We start from the raw sequence: 23244 nt of genomic DNA, 5'->3' as shown, positions 1-23244 counted from the left end.
AATCACTCGAAACAGAAATTCTGAAAAAATAGCATAAAGCAGCAATGACGCTTGCTGATAGAGCAAACTGAACCCTTTAAAAGAGCAACTATTCCTGAAAAGTCAATTATGCAGTGCCATTTTTAAAAGTAGTCAAGTTGAGGCAGAACATGACAATTAACACACCAGACATTATCAGCATCAAACCTTATCTCAGTCCCAGGGGAGCGGGGCAAGACAAAAACATTAGGTTATGCATAATATCATACAGTCAAATCAAAACAGGTTAAGTAAAGGAAAATTGAGGTTTGCACAGCTACTGAAACCATGAGCTCAGTCGAATGACAACGTATACTTTAGACCAGTTTCCTCTTCTCTTCCAAATGCTATACAAGGTGCTGATCACAATCTGCTGAAACCCTAAAAAAATTGTGCTGTAGTTAACAAAGATGTCTCCCATGGTAAGTTATGAATACCTGGCACTTCCAGGCTTCACCCCTGGTGTTAAATTCCCCTCCAGCAGTGAGAGGTGCCTTGCAAGGAAAGTTCAAATCTTTGGAAAGTGCATCCTCTGAAACATCATGCTACGGGGCCCCTAGGTTCTAAGGATCTTCAGTATTATACCAGCCAGTTGTATCTTCTTTTATGAGTTTTAAACATGAACTACTGTAAAAGCTTCAGGGCCTAAGAGTAAAGTGCCTATGCAAGATCAAGGCTTTCAAGGTTTTTTTTAATTTATTTATGTGCTTCTTAATTAAAAAAAGATATCATTGCTAGCCTTTAAGAAGCCTGGGAGCTTTGTCCCTCTTAACAAGAGCTCTCTCGCTAGTCCCAGTGCCTGGTGGGAATATGAGATGTTTCTACTCTGAGATGTTACCTAACACTAACTCGGTTTGAAGTTCAGATTTCCCCTGCATATTCCTTAGGGCAGGTCACAGAGTAGACCTGAAATCTAGCACCTTCACCTTGAGATGTATATAATAAAAGTCAGCAGGTGATGCAGTGACTTCTACTCCATAGGCAAGGTTCTTTACAGCAATTTAAATAAATTATTAGCAAATTAAATGATTTTTCATGTCACTGTCTAAAGGTCCTACTACATATTTTTCTTTACAGATTACAGTCCAATTGTTCAACCACAGTAAGAACAAAAAACAAAAAAGCATATCATGGGAAGACAAAGGAGAGACAAAAAGACAGCCTTGCCTAGTTCCCAGAAGTTTGTTGGTTTACCAAAAACTTTGATAAAAAAATATATTCTACCTGTGGTTCATGTTTCTCATGGTCCACAAGAAAGCAAGAACTACTAAGAAACATGATAGAAAACACAGAATGGACAGGACTTCATACATCAAGAGCACCTTTTCCTTAAAATTTCCTGATATTAGAAGAGTTCACCTGTGTTCAGAACAAAAACAAAAAACAAACCAAAACTTGAATCTTCAACTTGTAGCAGAAAGAGTTATGACTGGCTTTATCTCCAAACAGGAATGATCCTTTAAAGCTCCGTTTCAAGACTTCGTAATGAAACTAGACCAATTACTAGGCTTTGAAGATTAATTGAAACTCTACAAAACAGCTGTAGACAACAGACAAATTTCAGCTTTTCCTCTGGCTTTAGTCACAAAGAAAACTACCCTGAAACTAAGTTCTGGTGTATTTTACAGTACAAATGTAATACACACGCTTTCTGTACTGGGGCAAAGCTCCAGCTGCTATGTACTTGTTATTCGAAGTGCAAGATGCTTTTCTGGGAAAACTCAGCTCAGCTGGGCGCTGCCTAGAGCATAACACACCCAACTTGTACGGAGGGAAAAAAGTAAGTGATATAAAACAATTCTAAAGATAAGCCATTTATGTCTCTTCCGTACTAAATGTAATTCAATCACGCATATTTCCCCATGAGAAAACACCAAGAACAGCAACAGATTCAGCTATTTTTCCTCCCAAGGCCAAAGGTTCACCAGCCAGCCTGGGCACACCACAGGGTAAGAGAATCACAGTCTGCCAGAAGCACCAATTCTCTTGAACAACCTCTTTTCAGCCACTTAAACACATTCATTTCCCGTAGGAAATAAACTACTTAGGTATGTATGTATATTCTGAATTCAACCTACCAAAACAGGGTGACCCACTCAAAGCTGAGAACAGCTCTCAACACTTTCTCATAACCTGTAGGCAAAAACAAGCGTAAAATTGGTTGTAGTTCTGTCAAATAGCTACATCCTCTTTGGCATTCCTAAAGCACCAACCACCTTTGTGTGCAGATGCCAATACTTATTTTATAAACCTGGAATGGTGGGGGAAGATTATCTAATAGCGCATTTCCCGTATCTTGATCCTAAATCATACCTTGTTTTGAGTGATTGCCTTCTGCCTCTACGTCTGAGGTAATTCATTTTGGTGTTCCAGACATGGCATATACACTTCCTTCAGGTACATGTTGTATTACCACTTTGCATGAAAATAATGATGACTGTGGTGTTAAAAGACAGAACTTTGATTAACTACCTCCAGTCAAATAAAAAAATCAAACTGAGTACTAAAACCTATGCCTAAAAAGGCAGTCACTGAAAACCCTGAGATTAAATGCTCACTCTCAGCTTATCCTTTCCTAGACCACTGTCCTGACTGGCTTTCCTACCTGGGACAAGCATCAGAGGGCTAGATGTGGGGAAACTAAGAAAATGACTGTATATGATGATCAAGGAAAAAAGAGAGCGGCTTGAGGGTCAAGGGGTTCAAAAAAATCTAAGAACAGGGGGCCAAAGGGGAGCCTCAAACAAGGCATCCCTGACACCATTTCCCAAAGACACATAAGAAACCAGCAGATGCCACCTGGCACCTCTCTGTCTGGAGACAGGACAGCAAAAGGGAGTGGAAAGAGGTCCTACCCCACTGTTGGGATTCCCCCAGTCAAGCTTCCTTGTCATGGTGCTGTGGGTGTCCAGCTTGACAGAGCCTGGCAAAGGTTAATGGTGGGTTCCCTGACGCAGTGGGTATATTGAGCAAGGTAGAACCAGCGTGGCTGTCCTTTCATCATCTCTCATCCCAGTGGCTATATTATGGAAATGCTGAACAAAACCTCAGGCATCTCTCCTTTTACAGCTAAGACTTCATGGGTAAGGAAGTTTCCTGAGCAACTGCAAGACTGCTGTAGGGGAAGGAATATTACTAATAACATAATGGATCACACAGGTGGGAAAAAAAAATCAAAGCCTATATGCCCCTACAGCTCAAAGGCAAGGCAAAGAACACTGGTAAGTTTGTAATGTAGGCTATGCAAGGATAGGATAGGATTATGATTAAGTCTTGAGAAAGCCCCTTTTTCAAAACCAAGGTGAGGAGATCTATAAAACATAGTATGAGGAGTAAGCCCATCAGCTATGGTCAGGAATCAGTGGGTGTCTGCTACACAGCTGCAATGATTTAAGGGCAAAGCAGTAATCACAACTGTACACTAGAATTTATATCAGATATATTACAACCTGGAAAAGATAAAAGACCATGATGGCAAGCATGAATGTTACCACTGCAATAGAAAGATGAACAGCTTTTGTAGAAGGAGGATACTTCAGAGTCATTTTGGTATTGACAATTTTTAACACAAGGAAGAAATGATATCCAAAAACCCAAACGCGATATCCAATTTCAGTGCACGCAGAAAATAAGCATGTAGATAACTAACAGCAGTTCCCTATGGAGAGGCAAAGCAGTCAATTCTTCATACTTTATATATTCTATGTGCCAACAACATTTTTTTTTAACCTTGTAATACCGTTGGACTCAGAAGCTAAGAAAGGACATGAAATAATAACGTACCCACTCCAAACATCTTAACAAAGGCAGAACATGCAATCCTAGAGAACGGTCCGAGTAATAACTTTGCTTTTAGATCTTTAAAGAAGAGGCGATACAATGATGTTTGATTTTTCACAGATATGCTATTGAACTCTTCTCTGGTATGTATAACCAATGTGCTTTGTGTCTCAGAATTAAATCAACTGTATGTTATAACGATAACTGATCTGTGAAAGGGTTATGCATATGGAAATAGTAAACTGAGAAGGAAAAAACTATCCAGAATGGGGAAGAGGCTCAAAAGTTGTGGCTCAGACGTGACTGGAACCAGATAAGGAGAAAGGGAGCCATTTAGAATTGGGCATACATGGAAGGATAGGATCACAAGTGGCTTTCCAGGGGCTTTTATACCCTGCTCCTGTATTAGCTTACTCAATAAACCAAAGGACTTAATCTATTCAGAGAGTAACTCTTCATTAATAATATGACAATATAAATGCTTTTCTTGATGCACAAGATTAAATTAGGAGTCTGAGTAACTAAACGGTGGTAGCTCTATGGGAGGAGAAAGGGCTACGACAACGACTTAGACAGTCAATAGGAACTGAGCAATAAAAAAAGCAAAAAGCCACACTTATGGCATAGAAGAGGAGAAAAGGACTTTGTTTATCAGTGCAAACCCTAGAGGTGTACAAGTGTTAGCTGGTGCCAAATCAGAAGGCTAATTAACGCCTGGCAGTACAGAATCTCTTACCACCTCCCTCTCCCCACCAGGAATAGGCATGCTTTGGGACTGTGCGCCCACTCTGATGCTCCAGGATTAACAGTTATGACATCCCCAATTCCAGGACTTCTGGTATTCTCCAGCCTCGTGTGGAAAGAGTTCCTAATTACCCCACAGGCAGTAATGCAAGGCAGTGATGAAGCCTGAAGAGCTCCAGACTTGTCTGGATATATATATCTCAGACAATGTTGCTGACATGATGACAGTTTCCCAGAATGAACCTATAAGGTAAGGACAGCACATATGAAAAATAGCGTCTGTCTGTACATAAACTGGAGGGTTTGCAATTTTAACTGGACAGCATATTATTTAGTACGAGAAGCACTAGTAATGCTGTATCCTGCACAAGTAATTCATAACCCTTCCTTGATTCACACCAGGAAGAATCAGCTGGCATGAAAGCAGTATCACGATGTGGACATCCTGTATATTTCCTTAACTTAGACCTCTGAAGTTTTATGGACAGAAGTTACCCAATATTTGATAGCATTCAACAAAAGAATGCTTAAGTTGAAAAACCAAGCTGAAGAAGCGTACAATGGTGAACTTCATCTTGGGGGACACTATCAGGAGGGCTAGACACTAACAAGTATACACAATCTAATGTTTAAGACCAACGTGAAAGGCTTATGCACAAAAGCAAAAAGCTAGTTCTGCCTTTCCTAACATTTACAGATGATTACAGAAGACTTGCAGAGAATCTCATGGGATTACTGTTGCTATCATTATCAAGATTGATTTTCTTAAAAAAAAGTCCCAAAGTGATTTCAGCACTTACCAGAGAGGTGTTGAATGGGAAGAAGCAGTACATTTGTGCAGGCAGAACAAGAGGAGGAAAACGCAGCACAGTACTTTCTTAATCAGAATATGATCCCTGTCAACAAAAATACTCAGTGATACAGGAGGAATTTTACCAAGTGCATGGGCTACTGAGCAGTGGAAGAGAAAGCTGTTAAGTTTACGGTTGGACTTGATGATCTTAAAGGTCTTTTCCAACCTAAATGATTCTATGATTCTAAATCATAAATTCACAGCTGTAAATCACAGTTCCCTTCTTATCTGGCTTCATAAAACAAACAGGGAGAAATCTTCTAAACCAGAGCCTGGTATGCCAAGAATTTTGTAAAAGGGTGCACATACCAAAGGCAAAATGAACACTGCAGTGGACATATAATCACAGCAGGAATGCCTCTGATCAGCATTAGGCAGGAAAACACCTTGTCATGCAGCAGGCTAGAGCAGGAAACTCAAGCGAACAGCAGGGTTTACACTCCAATTCTCCCTCATGTTAGTCTGAACGGAAAGGCACCACACTACTGAGATTCACTTTTTCTGTAAATGACTTGATGTTTATTCTTTACACTACTGTAGGTGACAAATTGAAAAACAAAAGAAAAACACTAACAGAACCCAAACAAGACACATATCCCCCTGGACTCCCTGTGCATCCTTCAGTGGAAACACAGTTGTATTCACTCCTACAGACTCTGTTTATACATTATGGCCCAATCCTGTGGATAATTACAGTAAATTTAGATGCAAGTAATCCAACTGAGGCCAATGAGCATGCTAACATGCATACAGTCACACAAACAAATGTTTGCAGGTTGAGTTTAACAATAAAAATATATTAGCTCAGGCCTCTTAACTAGCTATACCAATTAAACAAACTTTAGCAATGCATGTGTTTCCACTAATTGGGATATGGACACCATGTAAGATGACCATTGCCTTCTGAAGACTGAGGAGCTCCCTTCAGGCCTTCATCTTGTGCAAGATATCAGATCAACGCAGTGCCATGCCAGCAGCCGGCCAACTTAATTTTATCTAAACAGAAGTATGGTAACAGCCTTCTAATAAAAGGGTAGACATTTGGGCTAAGCATGTATTACACATTTCTGTCTTACCTGTATTCTACCCACTGATCATACTGGAAGCTGAAAAAACCCTGACATAGGTAACAACTTTAAATAGACAAGTGAAGTGTATGTATTTATAGTTTGCATAGGAGAAGGAAGATTATGCATTCAGTTGAACATTTAAAGATACAATAACATTGCTATATAGGAGAACCAGGATAAATGAAATATATAAACAAATGATAAATGAAAACAAGACTCTCAGTAACAGGGTCAATTCTCCTGGATTCAGATGCAAGGAAGAGACGCAGGTTTATCATCAATCCCCTTCCCCCAGGACAGGTCTGAATTATTTCGCTAAAATCCGTGCACAATTTTTGGGGAAAGTTAGGGGCATTAAGAAGGGGATTCACAAAGGCCAGCACACCAGCTGAGAAGCTGCCTCAGCCCAGATGAAACAAGGAGGAGAGGAACTCAAGCCCTGTCTTATCTCTTTCTGGGACTTAGATCCGTTCCTTTCAACTACTGGGAAGGACTTTATTCTAGTCAAAATTCAGGATTTGAGCTCTCTCTTGGAGCGATGCCTCCACCAAAGATTTACAAAACACAACTGACGGGGCACCGCTCATATAAACCATAGATGTGCTTACTTGGGAAGTGTCTAAGATGTCGTCACAAGGTGGTATCCTACCTGTTACACTGTGGGGTCATACTAATGTTAAACTATTCCATGCAAAGAGCTGCACCTCGCTGCCAGCTGCTGGCAGGGACGCAGCCCCATCTGACAGGTGTGTGCCGCAAACACCTACAGAATTCGGCCCCATGGGTGAGATCGCTGGAGAAAGGCCTGGTTGCGTGTCCCGATGCTGGCCGTGAGCGAGGTGCCGTGCTGCTCAGCACTGTCGAGAGGCAGCCAGCCTAGGACCTGCCCAGAGCAGGCTTTGAAGTGCCCAGGGAGCTCCAACAGCAAAAGCTGCGGTGCCCGGGGACCTGGCTGTGGGCGCAGCCAGCAGCTCGGCGGGGAAAGATTTAAGGCTTCCCATTTTGGATCCAGGTGCCTGCAAGAGGAACGCCCCAAGAACCTCAAGTTAATTTCTACTGAAAACAGAAGGCTAGCATTTCTAGCTATAACCTGACATTGCTTTTAAAAAAAGTGTTTTGCAGGTGAACTCATCAGATCCACCACGAGCACATGAACCGAGGGGATGATGAGAGCGTTTTGCAACCCTAACTGCAGCAATTGCTGTTCAAGGATATGAAGATGAAACTAATCTCATGTGGGATGTGGCAGAACTGGATCACAGAGAAATACATGACTTTTTAATTAAACAGGAGTAAGAATAAAGAACGTCTCTTGTCGCTTTGAAAAGCTGAGCAAATACAGCCATCGCCTACAGTAAATAAAAACATATTTAAAGAAATACTTTCTTCACACAGAAATACTAGAAAGTACTGGTTTTCCTTTGCGTTCCAGCTTTCCTTTCTCAACAGTTATTTTGCTGAAGTTTCATATGCCCCTGCTTAAAGGCAGCACCGGCTGCCCGTGGAGGAAGCCTACCTCCCACCAGAGCCAGCCAGAGACCCCCAGGGCTGGCAAGGGGTTTAGTCAACCCTTTACCTGTGTAAAGTCCTTTCACTCAACCATAGCACATGTTTTATTAGAAAGATCCAAAGACTGAAACAGGCCGTTCGTTAAAGAGCTCAACATATTATTAACTACAAATGAAAGGTAAGACTTTCAAAAGCATCAGCACAGGACTAAAACTGCCTTCTTTAAAGCCAAGGGGACCTTACCCTTGACCTTGACGGGGGGAGGGTTGCGTGAGCTTGGGTTAACTATGAGTCCTTTTGAAAATCCCAGGCAAGGTGGTGAAACACTAAGATTAAGAAGGCTGCCAGAAGAAGTGGTACACTAATGGCAATTTATTCCCCTTGACCCGATGCATTAATGCTTATTTCCTGCATACACAAACTGTATAGTATAAATCAAATTGGCTCCTTCTCTAAATGTCGATTGGAAGAAACCCTGAATCTTCACTTCAGTTTGCAGCAGAGATGTTTGTCAAAACGCGTGTACAACTCCTTGCCAATACATCAATATATGATCTATTCACAGACGAAGCAAGAGCAGGAAGAAAACTTAAAAAGAAAGTCGGACAGTATACTGGAACAACGGTCCAATGGCTAAAAGAAGCAGCAAGATTGGTTTTCTGTTTACACAGACAATTGCCAAATAGATAACAATTGGCTTTAAAAGTCTTGTATACAAAACCGTAAATCTTCTAACAAGATAAACTGCAGTTGCATCACTCTGAGGTAATGACGAGTGATACTTGGGTGCTCTAGTTCTCATTCATATAAACATATATATGACCATAAGCAAATCTGGAAGGAAAGCTTAGTTGCGTATGGCAATAACGGTGCATAATTAACTGTATCCTAGAGGAACTTCCTGACCTTTGCCATACAAGTGACATTTCCCAGTGAGAAGTAAGTCACATCACTGCTGATATTCTCAGTCGACAGGCAAAAGGGGTGTGGAGTCTGAACTAGTAATAGCTTTTCAGCTGCAGAAATTATTTTTCTTTGAAGGTCGAGACATGCTGCAATGTCACTGTAGGGAAGACAGCATAGCACCCATTCCTTCACCAGAGAGAACATTTCAGTCATCAGTGGCAAGACCTTTGTCCTGCTCTGGTCAACAGGAGTCTAGCCTCTGACTTCACTGGAGTCAGACTTTCACTGTGACACACTAGTTAACATTTTTACTGACTTTGGATGGCTATGCAGCCTCCACAACACATGCAAGCTAAGGTGGGTGTGTTTGCCGCTTGGTTGTTTTTTTTTTTAAAAACATCATTCATAGACTTATTTATGAAAGACAATAGATTTTCCCCATGCAATGGGAATACAAAAATTAAACAAACATTTTCAGATGGAGCTCCAAGGCAATTCTGGAGGTGCTAAAAGAAGAGCTGGCCAGCTCTGAAGGAAAATACTAATAAAGAAAAAATTCATGAAAAGAAGTCTACAACGTCTTAAGTAGGAAGTTCTCTCAGTTACTTTGGAGCATCTATTAGTGTATATCTATGGGCCACAAAGGCCACTAATTAGTATCAACAGAATGCCTATACTGATGACATAATGCAAAAATAACAACTGCATCTTGCTTTTTCATGTTTACAAGTGGCTTTATCAAGCGGCAGGATCAGGTCCTTACAAGAAAGTTTCCAGTCTGTTCTAGAAAACAATTATTATTGTCTGTACAAAGCTTTTTCAATGGTTCCCTTGCCACATCCTGAGACAAGACCAACAGTGGGAAGCTGGCAACAATTAACAAAAGATCTCAAGGATCACAGAGGACTGCAACTATGCATGTTTTTGGAAATATAAGACACAGGCATGATTTTATCATACTGTGATGCAAGTTGAGGAGGAAAATGGACAGAGAATTAAGATATTTTGTCTAATGGAAAACTACAGGTAGTGAACTCTGTAAGCCATTTAGAATGGACATACTCCAAGATGAGAAACAGTACTATAAACTCTGGGAAATAGAGATACTTAAATAATCAAAGAAAAAAATGCATTTATTTGCATGCAGCAGCATCCCTGATATGATGCACATCTACATCTATATGTATGTATGAACACAGAATTTTGGGAAGAAAGGATTGCAAGACTGCAGGTGTTTATGGACAAAACCACCTCATCCACTGGCCAGAAAAGGCTATGTCTATATTAGCAAGCAGTACAGAACAATAGGAGAGGACCTATAGACCGATACAGATCATTCTGAGGATCTGGCATGCAGACTATACACAGCTGGAAGGTTTCACTTCTAACTGGCTCTAGTCTGGTCCTATAGACTCTGTGAACACCCGGAGCACATTTCCCTGTTTAGATTCACTTGAAAGAAATCTAATTCAAACACTCCAATTCACTTAAAAAGCACATTCCTAATCTGAACTAGAAGTCTGGCATACATATCCAAAGTGTCCTATGTCAGCACCAGTTATATTTGGATTAAAATCCCACCTACTGAGTACACAGAGTGTGATGCCAAGCTTACAGAATCACAGAAAAATTTAGGTTGGGAGGGACCTTTGGAGGTCATCTAGCCCAACCTCCTGCTCAAAGCAAGGACAGCTTCAAAGTCTGATCAGGTTGCTCAGGGTCTTCTACTGTTGAGTGTTGACTGTCTCCAAGGATGGAGATTCCACAGCCTCATTGGGCAACCCTACTTGGGCTGCAACCTCTGGTGGCCAGTGCTTAACCTGTCTTGTGAAATTTTTTTCCTTATATCCAATCAGAATTTCCCTTGCTACAACTTGTGGCTGCCACTTCTTTTCCTTTTGCTGCACACCTGTAGGAAGAGTCTGACTCTACCTTTGCTGAGTCTACTTGGCCTTCTCTTCTCCAAGAACAAACTCAGTTGTCTCAGCCTTTCCCTGTACTTCACATTAAACTATTTTAGTGGTGCTCCACAGAACTCTCTAGTTTGTCAATCTCTCCCTTGTACTGGTGGCATAAAGCTAGACACAGTATTTCAAATACAGCCTCCTAGTACCAGCTACAGGGAAGTAATCGCTTCCCTCAGCCTGCTGGCTTTCCTCTTGCTGATGCAGTCCTGTGTGTGGTTAGTCTTCATCATCATACTTGCTGTTTATCAAGACGTCCAGCTTCTTTTCTGCAGAGTTGCAACTCGCCAGTCAGTGCCCATCTTGTGTTATTTTGCGAGAATTCTGTATCCCAGGTGCAGGACTTTACACTTACTTCTGCTGAACATCATGAGGTTCTTGCTGGCCCATTCATCCAGCTTGCTGGGATCCCTCTGAGAGGCAGTCCCGCTCTCCTGTGTCAAATGATCCCCAAGGCCTGGAGTCATCCTGCCTTTCTGCTTTAGGCACAGTTCAGAAGATCCCAGAACACAAAATGACAAGTGTGCAAACAAAGTTAATTCATCTACAAACTTCCTGAAGATACAGTCCCTCCCATCACCCAGGTCACTGACAAAGAGGTTAAACAGAATTGGTCCCACTGTCAGCCCTGAGGAACACAACTCATAACTAGCCTCCGGTTAGATGGATATTGAACTACTGACCACCACCCTTTGAGCCTGGTGGTCCAGCCTTTTTTTCACCCACTGTGCAGTCCACCCATTCAGTCCATACCTTCCCAGCTAGCCACAAGAATGCTATGAGACTGTGGTGAAAGCCTTGCTGAAGTCAATTAAATGAAAGCTACTGCTGTTATCCACAGAGTCAGTCATTTTATCACAGAAGGCAAGAATCAAGTTGGTCAAGCTTGACTTACCTGTGGTAAACTCAAGCTGGCTGTTTCCAGACACTTTATTGCACTTTGTGCATTTGGCTTACCACAGCCTACCAAGCATGACAGAAAGCAACCTCTCAAAGACATAGGCTGGCTCCCTCAGCACTCTCAGACACATCCCATCCAGCTCCGTGGATTTGTGTATGTCCACTCTACTCAGGTAGTTCCTAACTCAATTCTCTTCTACTATAAACAGCATCTCCCTCATCCAAATTCCACTACTAGGCACAGAGACCAGGGCCCACTGACAGCAGGCTTAGCATATGAAGACCCAGCCTTTTCCCGTCCCCTTCATCGGTGGTTGCCTTAGTCTTCCTTCCACTGCCCATGTACCTGTAGAAGCCCATCTTGTTGTCCTTCACATCCTTGAATGGTTTCAAACTCAGATGAGCTTTGCCATTCATAACTCTATCCCTAAAAGCCCACAAAATGCTTTTATATTGCTCCTGGGTAGCCTGTCCTCACTTCCACCTCCTAGACATTTCCTTTCTGAATTTGAGCTCAGCTGGGAGTTCCCCTTTCAGCCAAGCTGACCTCCTGCCATGCCTGCTGCTTTTCCTGTATGTAGGAATGGACCATTTTTGTGCTTTGAAGAGGTTTTCCTTGATGATCAGCCAGGTCTCCTGGGTGCTTTTGTCCTTCAGAACTGTCTCCTACAGTGTCCCATCAACCAGTTTCATGAACAAGGTAAAGTCCAGGACCTTTACTCTGCTACTTGCTTTCCTCTGTTCTCTCAGTATCTTAAACTTGAGCACTACATGGTAACTGCAGGCAAGACTGACATCAACAAACACATCCCTAAACAGTTGTCCCTTGTTTGTGAGTAGCAAGGCCAGTAAAGCACCTCCCTTAGTCTAGGCATCTAGGACATTCATCAAGATATTGTCCCTTCTGCATTCCAGAAGTCTCCTGGATCGCCGTACTGTCACATTCCCAGTAAACACCATGGTGGTTAGTTTCCCTGAAAACCAGGGCCTGCAACAGAAGCACTCTTTTAAGAAGGCTTCATAGGATCACAGGGAAATTTGGGTTGGAAGAGACCTCAGGAGGTCTCCTGTCCAACCTCCTGTTCAAAGCAGGGTCAGCTCTGAGATCAGACCATGTTGCTCAGTATTCTATCCAGCTGGGTCTTGAAAACCTCTAAGGATGAAGACTACTCAACCTCTCTGGGTCCCCGTTCCACTTCTTGACTCCCCTTATGATGAAAAACTCTCCTTAGAGACAGTGAGAACCTCTCATTTCAACTAACACCCTTCATCTCTCATCTTTCCACCATGCATTGCTGTGTAGAGCCTATCCCTGTCTTCTCTTGATATCCTCTTTGTAGGTATTGGAAAGCTGCTATCTTCCCTTCTCCAGGCTGTACCTCCTTTTGATTGGGAAGCCCTATAAAAGATGCCACCACAATGTCTCTCTTACTGAGCTCCCTTCTGATCCTAAACCAGGAGCTCTTGACCAGCCTGTTGCCCAGGCAGTAGCAAAGCTCTGTGCATTCAAGACACTCCTTTGAAGAGACTGCAATGGCATCCTTGTCCAAGAACCTGAGGCCGTGCACTATGGCACTGCAGTTGTGTGAACTGCCCCACCGTGTCCCTGCAAATCCAATGACATCACAGTGCTGCAACTGTACAGACTTCCACTTCCTCCCAGCACGCCTGCTGGTAAAGACACTTTTGCCCCACACTGTCCAGTTGATCCCATCTGTCCCTAGAAGTCCTCATTTCTTGAAAAGGGTCCTGTGGTCATAGAGTCCAAAGTGCTGCCATGACACCATGTGCACAGACAGGTGTGAATATGCAGGATGCATCCACCCCTGCCCAGGTTTTTCCCCTTGAATGGCAGGATGGAGAACACTGCTTGGGCTCCATCTCTTCACACGGGATCACTGAGCCCCGCAGTAATCCTTAATCTGCTGAAGTATTACTAGTGCCCACATGAGAGAGTAGCAAAGTCTGATGATTGGCCAGGCCTTGGCAACCTCTGTGATGTCCTGGATCCAGTCCCTGGGGAAGCAGAAAACTTTGGAAGTCATCAGGTCTGGTCAGCAGACGGATGTCTCCATTCCGTACACCAGGGAGTCTTCAATCCCAATTACTCATTGCTTCCTCTTAGTACCGTTGGTTATGAGTAGTTGATCAGGCACAGCTGGCCCAAACACCTCTGTTGCCAGAACTCACTCCTCCTCTCCTGTTTCCAGGGACTATACGTTTTATTAAATCTATATTATTATTAGCCTCACATATTTGTGTTACTGAGGATGACACCAAGTATGGTTATATCTTTCCATTAACTTACCTGAAAGAAACTGTTTGAGACTGGACAGGAAACACTATAGTTCTTAACAGCATAAACACAGCTGCTTATTAACACGGCAAAAAAGCAACAAAGCAAATATTCCTTAAACTGTAAAAAAAAAAAAAAAAGAAAAAAGAAAATCTTACGTTCATACACACATTAAAACCAAAACACATACACAGAACGCTCTGCAGAACCAGGAAAGTTGATTACTTGTCCATGTCATGATGCACGCTGTTAATATTGTGTGCACAAACCTTTAACGCCAGACTTCACAGATCTCGCTGTGGTCAGGAACAAGGCCAAAGCCGTAAATGTAACACCTGATTTTCAGGGGAGATGGGAATGTGGAAAAGAGTTTGGGAAATTCTCCTAGGAGGATGCCTTTGAATCTCTCCAGAGAACATTTTCTACAGCCTCCGGGCATTGGGATGTGGCACAAGGGCATTCCTTCATCTCCAGGTCAATCCAGTGTGGCCAAGGCTGCTAAGCCCATCCCTTTCCTTCAGACATACATGGGAGGAAACTCCCCCTTCTGCCACAGGACTACACAAGAAAGGGGAGGGAAAGAGAAGAAAGGGAAAAAAAACACACCGTCTTCTGTCCACCATTTTAGAGAGAGAAAAGGAATTCATCAGCTGCTCTTCTATCTGATATCAAAATGGAAAAGGCAAGAGACCAGGCTGTTTCCTCACCACATTAGACGTGAGAGGAAGCAGGATATGAAGAGGGCAGGAAGCAGCCAACAAAAGGTAAGAAGAGATGCTAAACGTCCCCATATCCTAATGCTGTTGCATTTGAATCCGAATTCTTAGAAACCTACAACCCAGCTGTGGAAAAAGGACTTTGGGAAAGCTGGGGGGGAGGGAAGGATGGCTTTCTCAGCAGAAGTACATGTTTTGCTTTGTTTTGTACTTGCATGCTTCATCCAAAGTGTTACACAACATGAAGCTTTATATAGCTATACGAGAACACACGCTCCCGACACATCCAGGGAAAAACCCCAACCACATCATCTGTTCAAATCAAAAAACCTCACCCAAGTCTAACAGGACCCTAATGCAGACTGCTGACTAGGTACAACAACAACAAAATCATGCATTAGAAAATATTCCCTGCTTAGTTGTGAGAGAACAGCTTTCCCAAGACGATTCTGTGTAACTCCATGCCCCAAATTCACTAACATTTGCCAGATAGCAACGGCTGCTGCAGGATTCCTTTGGCAAACGCTGTATCTCGGACTTTTCTCTTTCTCAATACACTGCGATTTCCTGTAGAATGGAGAAATCATCTATACTACAAAGAGGTGCAGTACTAACACTTTTAGAAATAAATAATTTTATAGCAACATATAGTATAGAGAGAAATATAATACTTGGGCAGAGAAATTCCTGAGCGGAGAGAGAATAGAAAAACATTCTGATAAACAGACACCGTCAAAGATTATATTTTTTTATTCAGTGCAAAAAATATTGGGTAACTGTTTGCTGTTCCTAGAAAGAATGGAATTCTATTGCCAACAGCTGTAGTTTTTCATAGGAATTATAATACTGTATTGAATATTTATGTTCCTAACAAAGGCATAAAGTTATCCAAACTAGGGCAGAAAAACCAGAATAGTCTTTTTCCAACAAAACAGAGCCACATTATTTTTGTTAACTCTTACTATGGCAGACGTTTTGATCTTCAAAACCAGGAACTCATGCTGCAGTTGATGTTTCTAATGATTAAGTCTTGCAATACCACTCTGCACAGGGTGAACTGTTTTATCACAGGTTCTTACACAAGCAAGAAACACACCCTATCATCTTGAAAACAATTAAAGTCATAAATATTTACCTCTAAAAGTACATGACACTAAATCTTCTTCTCGAGATTTTGGGGTTTTACAATGATGCTTTCCCTACCTTAAGAAAAGGTTTCCCCAAAGCTGTGGCCATCTGACAGATCCATACAAGAGAGAAAAAAGGTGACCCTAAGCAAAATGCTGTCCTGTGCATAAAGTAAACAAGCAAGGGGAAGGAATCTTGGGTCTCTCTGCTGTAGTTATACAGATGCAAGTGGCCCTACCTGCCTGCATGTCACTCTCCTGATTCCCATGGAAAAACTATTCCTTGTGCTCTGCAGGATTAGGGTCTTCTGTGTTCCTTGGAACTACAGCAGGTAACAGTATACAGAACTTACTATTTTTAAGTCAATTGATGTTCAGCAATAAAACTCAGGATATCACAGGTTTTAAAGTTCATTTATTTACAAGCAGCCAAACAGCATACTCTGGGTTGAATCCTGGGCCAATTTACAGTTACACCCTATGCTGCTCCATGAACATTACGCCGAGTTACACAACTTGGGAACCAATAAATCCATTGCCTTGGAAGAATTTGCCCAAAGGCTCCCGATGAGTCAGTGGCAGTGTCTTGTTTAGGTCTCAGGCTTTGGCTTCCATTTCGTAGCTGCTCAGTCCACCAGATCATATTTACACTACATCACCAAAAATGTTTTTATTTCTGTCCTTCTGAAATTGCTGTTTGTTTGGTTCAGTTGGGTTGGTTTTTTTGGTTTTTTTTTTTTTTTACTAGGGGAAGAAAATAAATTAAAAGCTTCTTAACAATTACAGTTCTGATTTTTTTTTTTAACTGGGAACCAACAAGCTATATTTCTCAGCCGAAGCAAAGATAGAAAGCCTGATCTCTTTGAACAAAATGCACAATAATCCAAAGGTCTACATAGAAAAATCACTGTGCACGTGCCACAGTTTTTACGTTCAGATAGAGGAAACCTAATAGTCTACTTTTACTGACTTTACAAATCCTACGTGTAGTCAGTGAGAAGTGAAAGACTATAAAATAAAACCTTCCTTCGAGGAACAACTTGCCACCAGTCCTTAGTCCTGCAAAAGATCTGCAAAAACTGAAGATATTTTGCTTGACTAAACAGAATTTTAACTGAGCATAAACAAGTGAACAGCAGGCATGCGATTTCCATAAGTACGCATGATTCAAAGGAAAAAAAGATTTAAAAATCTGGGGCCATAAAACCAACTTCAATTTTAAAAGTTTTAGGGTCTAAAAAAAGGTAGTATGTATGTGGCAGGCTTTTTTCACTGCAAATGGATTCTTTAAAAGAAATTGCCGCTGACAAATCATCATTTATAAGAACTGTTTCCAACAAGGCAGAAGTTAAGTTATCTAGCATGGCACTAAAGAACACATTTAATTTTAAGTATACTTATAGTTTTATTACAGCCAATGGCTTTTTCCATGCTTAAGGCCAAGCATATGCTCAAGTACTCTGCCGAGACAAAAGCTTACAAGTTTGTTGTTTAGAATGCAAAGCGAGGCTTTTTATCCCAAACCACATTTTGTTGCATGTAATCAGCACTGATGATGCCACCACAGTTTCCAATTCATTCCAGGGTGCACTCAGCATTTATTAGGGCACAGATGGTGCTCTCTTTCTTTGGCTTCTAAAGAACATGCCTAAATATTAAAACGAACTTGGCTATCTGCCTCTTATCCTGTTCTTACACTCTGTATTGCCACAGTAAAAATAACAGGAACCTTTGATCTAATCTGGAAGCCTTTTCTAACTTACACACAAAATTTGGCAATAGGATTATCAAATACAGTCAGCCCACTCGAAACCGGAGAACCTGACATGCATAAATCCAGCACATTAGTCACAAGCGATCAAGAATGGGAACAAGCAATCCACAAAGCGATCAAATTAACAAAAATCGGAAACAATTTTTCTAGTAACAAACTACGCGATCCTGACTGCACTTGATGGCTGTGTGTGCGTTTTTGGAACTGTAAGGATTATTCAACAGCTTAACCAGCAATTAGCAAACAAACAGGCTGATTTGTAAGGCAAATAAAGAGCATTAGCATGACAGGATTTGTCATAACAGTGAGCAAGGTCTTTTCCAACACACTCAATGCCACGAGTCTGCATTGTGCTGAGAACTTGCAGTGCTTTCCCCTATGTGCAGCACAGGACATTTATTTCCCAAATTCTGAAAATTATTTACCCATTTCCAAGCAAGCATAAAGCAACCTCCACAGAGACACAACAGAAAGACAAGCTGTCACGATATTCCATTAAAAATGTCCTAAGGTAAGATCATGTCAGATTTGTCCAGCAGATCTTGACAAAACATTCTTGAACGTGCAGCTAACTGGGACGCAGGTGCACATGACGGTCAACAGGTTTTAGTCACCCATCTTCACAGGCTTTCAGTCTCAGGCAAAGCATACTGACACTGGAAAAAGCACGCGTCATGTGCATCAAAATACATATGATGAAACTCAAATGGGGCAGCGGGGGGGTGGAGGGTTTGGAGAAAGGTTAATCGGACTGCTTGGAAACGATGTTCCCAAGTGAGGACTATTTCACCGTCTTGCTGGTAACATGAGGTTAGCAGCCAGTGCATGCTGCCAGAATCTAGGGCAAGGAACGTGCATTTTAAGCAGTCGCCTTGACTTCAAAACAGCTCAACAATTGCATGCACGGATTGGTAAAGAAATCACTTCTGAACAAACATCAACAATCAGAAAACTAGTTTTAGAGGTACATTTAAATGTCAGAAAGCCAGAGATTTTACTAAGTAAGATTATATAACACCCACTAAATCGGTTAGCTCCTAAATTTGTTTTAAAACTAAGCAATGGCTAGTAATTTTGGAAGTAATGATCCTAGATATTTGCACTCCAGTAAACATAATAAACTAAACAAACCTAAATTAGCATATGATACTGAATCAAAATGACATTAAAATCGTAATAAAAGTAAGTAAATAAAAATTCTGTTAATATGAACAATCCAGAAACAAACCACTGTAAAACATACATAAAACAAACAATAATCAGGCGTGGATGGTGAAGAGACTGTTCTGCAGCTAGTCAACACTACTTTTTATAGCCCGTTCCCTTTGAGGTAATGGAGTTGGGTCCTCCTACATCCCAGCATCTCCCAAGGCAGCATCTCCTGCTGCCTCCCGGTCTCCTGAAACTCAGCCCTGTTCACTCCCCAAACTTTGCAATACTTCCTGGTGTTTGGCTGGCTTCCAGGAAATTCAGGCTGTCCCCTTTTGTCGGTATCACGCTCCATGTCTACATGACGCATAACTTGAAATTACTGGTACATTCAGTACTTTCAAAGTTACAGCTTGAGAACAAGCTTCAAAATATCAGCAACAACAATCCTCGCCTTACCTGCAGGATCTTGTACTGTCATTTCCTTACGCTTCACCATCAGTTTGTCTTTAACCCACGGGAACTCCTGTAAGGAATCCAAGAATGCATCAAAAGCCTTGGGTCCTCTGGTGGGGAGAATATCAAGGAGCATCATGGTTTTCCTCTGACTGGTGGTTTGGGATTTTATTTCTTGAACATGACTGTCCGTGAGAATCCCTTCTTGGTAGAGATACTGAATAACAATTCCATCCACCAGCACCTCTGTGCAGAGCTCCAGGCGCAGGGAGCGTAAAAGCTGTTTGTCTCTGGCATCCATCTGGCAACCTAGAGCATGAGAAAAGGAGTAGGAAAATGAGTCAAGATTAAAATACTTCAACCTTTAACATCCAGAAGTGATGTTTGATACCTGGCAACCTTTAGAAAGAATGCCAAACTCAGAATCACCAACCTGGGAAAACTATTAATGATCCCACCATCTTCTTTCCACTCAGATTTCACTGTCTCATGAGCTAAAATGCAGCCATATCTGGGAAATATTAGCCAAGAAGAGAACCTTTGGCATTGTGAAGACCAGCCCTTCACTGGAATAAAAAACATGCCAGATAATCCTGCACACTAACTGGTCAAGGTCCATGCTAAAGGCAACTAGAGCATTTGCCAGTCCTTAAGAGACTCTACCCCCAAAAAGTTAGAGATGTCACACCTGAGCTCTGTTACTGATGCCTCTGACACTATTGCTGTTGCAGCACTTTTGCTGCAGTAGTGTGAAAGCAGCAGCAGGACTGGTAGATACACCACAGACAGGCAGCAGCAGCAGGGAAAGAGTCAGCAGGTAGCTTTGGCCTACACGATGCATTTTCATTTTAGGAGGGGTGGAAATGTACCTCACACACCAGATCGTTCTTCCCCCTGACTCATCCTGGAAGGCTGCTCTGGAACTCGACTGATCTGATGATGAGAAACTTTCTTAGAATTTCCATCTCAAATTTATCCACCTTCTATTTATAGGCATTTGTTCTGCCAAAACTGTTCTTTAGCTTAAGTAGCTCTTCTCCCTCCCTGGTATTTACCCTTCTAATGTGTTCACAGGAAGCAATCGGATGCCCTCTGCCAGCTTCCATTCCAGTTGACTAATACTCTGACTAGACAAAAGCTGGAAAAGATGCATTTTATAGCCACTCTACAGAAGAGGAATCAAGGTCCAGAGAGACCAAGCAACTCATTCAAAATCATACCGGGAGTCCGTGCCAGACCTCTGAACCGAATCAAGATGTCTAGTCTAGACCTTAACGACAAACATATCCCTAGGCCCATTAATGGCACTTGAAAAGGAAAATGACAGGGTAATACAATTAAATACTTTCTCATGACTAAATAATGAAGTCAAAAACTGCAGCAGGTGTTGAGTGTGATTACCAAGAGAGTTTCTGATAATTAAACTAGAAGCTGCTGTTCGAACAGCTAGACCTTGCAGAAACTGTACTTCATTCAGCTTGAGGATACAAGGAGAGACAGAGATTTTCAAAGGTTTTGCTTTTTTGCAAACCTGCTGAAGTCTTTATATCATCAGAGGTGCCTACCAACTCTGAAGGCCCCATCAAAGGTTGGCTGGTTGGCCTGCTTGTTAAAGTCTACGCCAGGCAACCAACAGAACATATAGGCATGTAAATGGTATCTTGGACAGAATGCAAGAGCATAGGACCACGAAAGAGAGACTGGAAAACCCTGTCTGTGACACCCTCCGATAAAGCCACTTTCCAAAAACACTTCCCCAGAGTGCTGAAAGCATTGCTGGACGGCACCTTCCCAGGAGGACTCCATCTTCCCTGGGTTACCCAGTATGTTTCTCGTATACTGAAGCGAATTTTGAGGTGCCTACCTTCTGTCTAGGGGCCATTCGGGAATCAAACAACAGCTATCCCAGCACATGTCCTTAAAAAATGCTAGTTTGCTAAGCGTAGCTCAAACATCAAACTCCATCATGGAGTAAGATGACAGTGCAAGCAAGGAGATGGAAAAAGAGCAGGCAAGAAAGAGAACTGGATTTCCCCATTTGATGCTAGGATGCTCATTTTGGACAGGTAAAGCTGAAGATTCTGGTCTTTAACATGCACTACCTTTACACTACTGGGAGCAGTCACTGGACTAAAGCAAAACCAGATAAAATTCAGGCAGCAGATGCCCGCCATTTCTCCCTTCTAGGATTCCCTGACCGCCTCTGAGCTCATGAAGCACTTGCAGAGTTCAAGACAGGCATGCAGCAGCAGCTCTGAGGGCATTATCTCAACCCAGGCAGAAAACTGTTTCAGATGCTACGAAGCTCTTGTGCTTCACATTCTGCACAGGCCACCAAGAGTCCCCGTCCAGAAGCCTCCTCGCCCATGTGCCAGACGAGGAACATCAGCTTCTCCAGACACAGTAAAGCACTTGATTGAGTTCCCCTTCTTCATGACCAAAGTGGTCAATGCTTTTAAAAAAAAAAAGGCCTTTTCAAACCATCTCAGTTTGCACCTTTGTGCACTGAAAAATGCCTATCAAGCCATGAATCTGAAGGGGGAATTTCTGCTGAAAAAGGCCTTTGGCTCGTTGACTGCAGAGTGAGCACAACTGAGGTTTTAAAGCTCTTAACACCAAGGTCACTGGCCCAGTAAACTTCCAGGATGGGGTGTATTGATTTTTAAGGTCTTTATTTAAAGATTAAGTATTTCTTTACTGTGTGTACACTAAGTGTGTGTTTACTGTGAGAAGGAAGTGTCTTGAGTCAGGAACTAAGCAGCCAGATATGGAAATGTATCAGGATTTTGGTGTGTAACAGTATAGGGATGGAGTTCAGTGCAACACAGAATTAATTTAAATTAATTTTAATTAATGCAGCCTGTATCTAGGGATCCAAAGTAAGCTCTAAAATAAATTTTCTCTAGTAATGCTAGTGCTAGAGGGAAAGTAAAAAGATGAGATGTCCATTTAGCCAAAAGATGACATGGCTCAAACCTTCCCCAGATACTTCTAAAAACGCATCTTTTCCACTGTAGAGCCAAATTTTAAGAAATATACCCCCACGTCCTGCTGACTGAGCATAGTCCTTGACCCATCACCACACCAACACAGGCAGGTTTGCATTTTTCTGGATCCGACACAGAATCTGTCCATGAATGGGGATAAAACTTTTGAAAGCCTTAACCCTAAAAAGACCCCTTCTGATCCTAAAAAGAACATTCACTTAGTTCTTGGCTAGAAACACTTTGGCATTTCCCCAAATACCAACTGCACTGAGCTGCTTATGACTCGAGTATGTTCCCATGTGCCTGCTTAGCTAAGAATAAGGTCCACCCTGCCTAATCCATGAGTGATTTTGGCTGTTCACAGCAGGTTAAAAATCTCCCCCCAAAAAAGCAAGTTGTGCTTTTAACTTCTTCCCTGTAACCGAGGTCTGGAAGCTGCTGCTCCTGCCGCAGTCGGAGGCCGGCTGCCCGACCTGCTGGCACCCAAGCACCGAGCCTCCCGCCGCGGCTCCAGCCCGACAGGCAGCAGCACCCCGGCCTTCCTCCCCCCCGCCCTCCCTCCGGGCACGGCTCGGCACGGCTGCTGCAGCGGAGGCGGGCGCTGCCGCCGGCCCGCGGCCCTCACCGCCCCTGCCGGCCCCACGGAAGCCCGGCCCCCGCCACGGCCCCGCAGCGCGGGGGGCCGCCGCCGAACGGCTCCTCGGCACCGCTCGGGCTGACGCCTTTACTCCTGCTTCCCCCTCGGCGGCGCCCGGGGCAGCGGGCGGGGGGAGCCGGGAGGAGCCCGGCCGGGCCGAGTGGGACCGCCGGCACCGCACCGCGGAGCGGGCGAGAGAGCGGTCGGGGCGTCGAGCGCTGTGAGGGGAGAGCCCCCTCCGCCCTCGCCCCGTACTTACAAGAGGGAAGTGGGGAACTACACAGGGCACCCCAGCGCCCGCGGAGCCTGCGCGGGGAGCACCATCTTTGTTGAAGGCAAGAAGGCTTCGCCGGAAGCC

General features: G+C 42.9%; 1 protein-coding gene and 1 long non-coding RNA gene across 4 annotated transcripts in view; one reads left to right on the top strand and one right to left on the bottom strand.

The window, feature by feature from the left end:
- Positions 1 to 23244, bottom strand: part of CRADD (CARD and death domain containing adaptor protein) — a 95503-nt gene that overhangs the window by 57488 nt on the left and 14771 nt on the right. The window contains exons 1-2 of one of the 3 annotated variants that reach the window (XM_076334553.1): positions 23146 to 23216; positions 19266 to 19571 (exon numbers count right to left, since the gene is read on the bottom strand). In XM_076334553.1, the coding sequence (XP_076190668.1) occupies positions 19266 to 19563 (298 nt within the window). In that variant the 5' untranslated portion in view covers positions 19564 to 19571; positions 23146 to 23216. Of the gene's footprint in view, positions 1 to 19265; positions 19572 to 19695; positions 19724 to 23145; positions 23217 to 23244 lie in introns of those variants that run through there. The other 2 variants (XM_076334543.1, XM_076334563.1) reach the window with 2 other exon arrangements.
- The window catches only part of LOC143158530 (uncharacterized), a 50037-nt gene continuing 41434 nt past the window's right edge, over positions 14642 to 23244 (top strand). Inside the window, exon 1 of the long non-coding RNA XR_012995021.1 lies at positions 14642 to 14804. This is a non-coding gene — a long non-coding RNA (uncharacterized LOC143158530). The remainder of the gene's footprint in view (positions 14805 to 23244) is intronic.

This window comes from Aptenodytes patagonicus, chromosome 1 (assembly GCF_965638725.1).
Source record: "Aptenodytes patagonicus chromosome 1, bAptPat1.pri.cur, whole genome shotgun sequence".
In the NCBI taxonomy this organism is placed as follows: Eukaryota; Metazoa; Chordata; class Aves; order Sphenisciformes; family Spheniscidae; genus Aptenodytes; species Aptenodytes patagonicus.
Note: the sequence above shows the minus strand (reverse complement) of the source record. Positions and strands in the feature narration are given on the sequence as shown.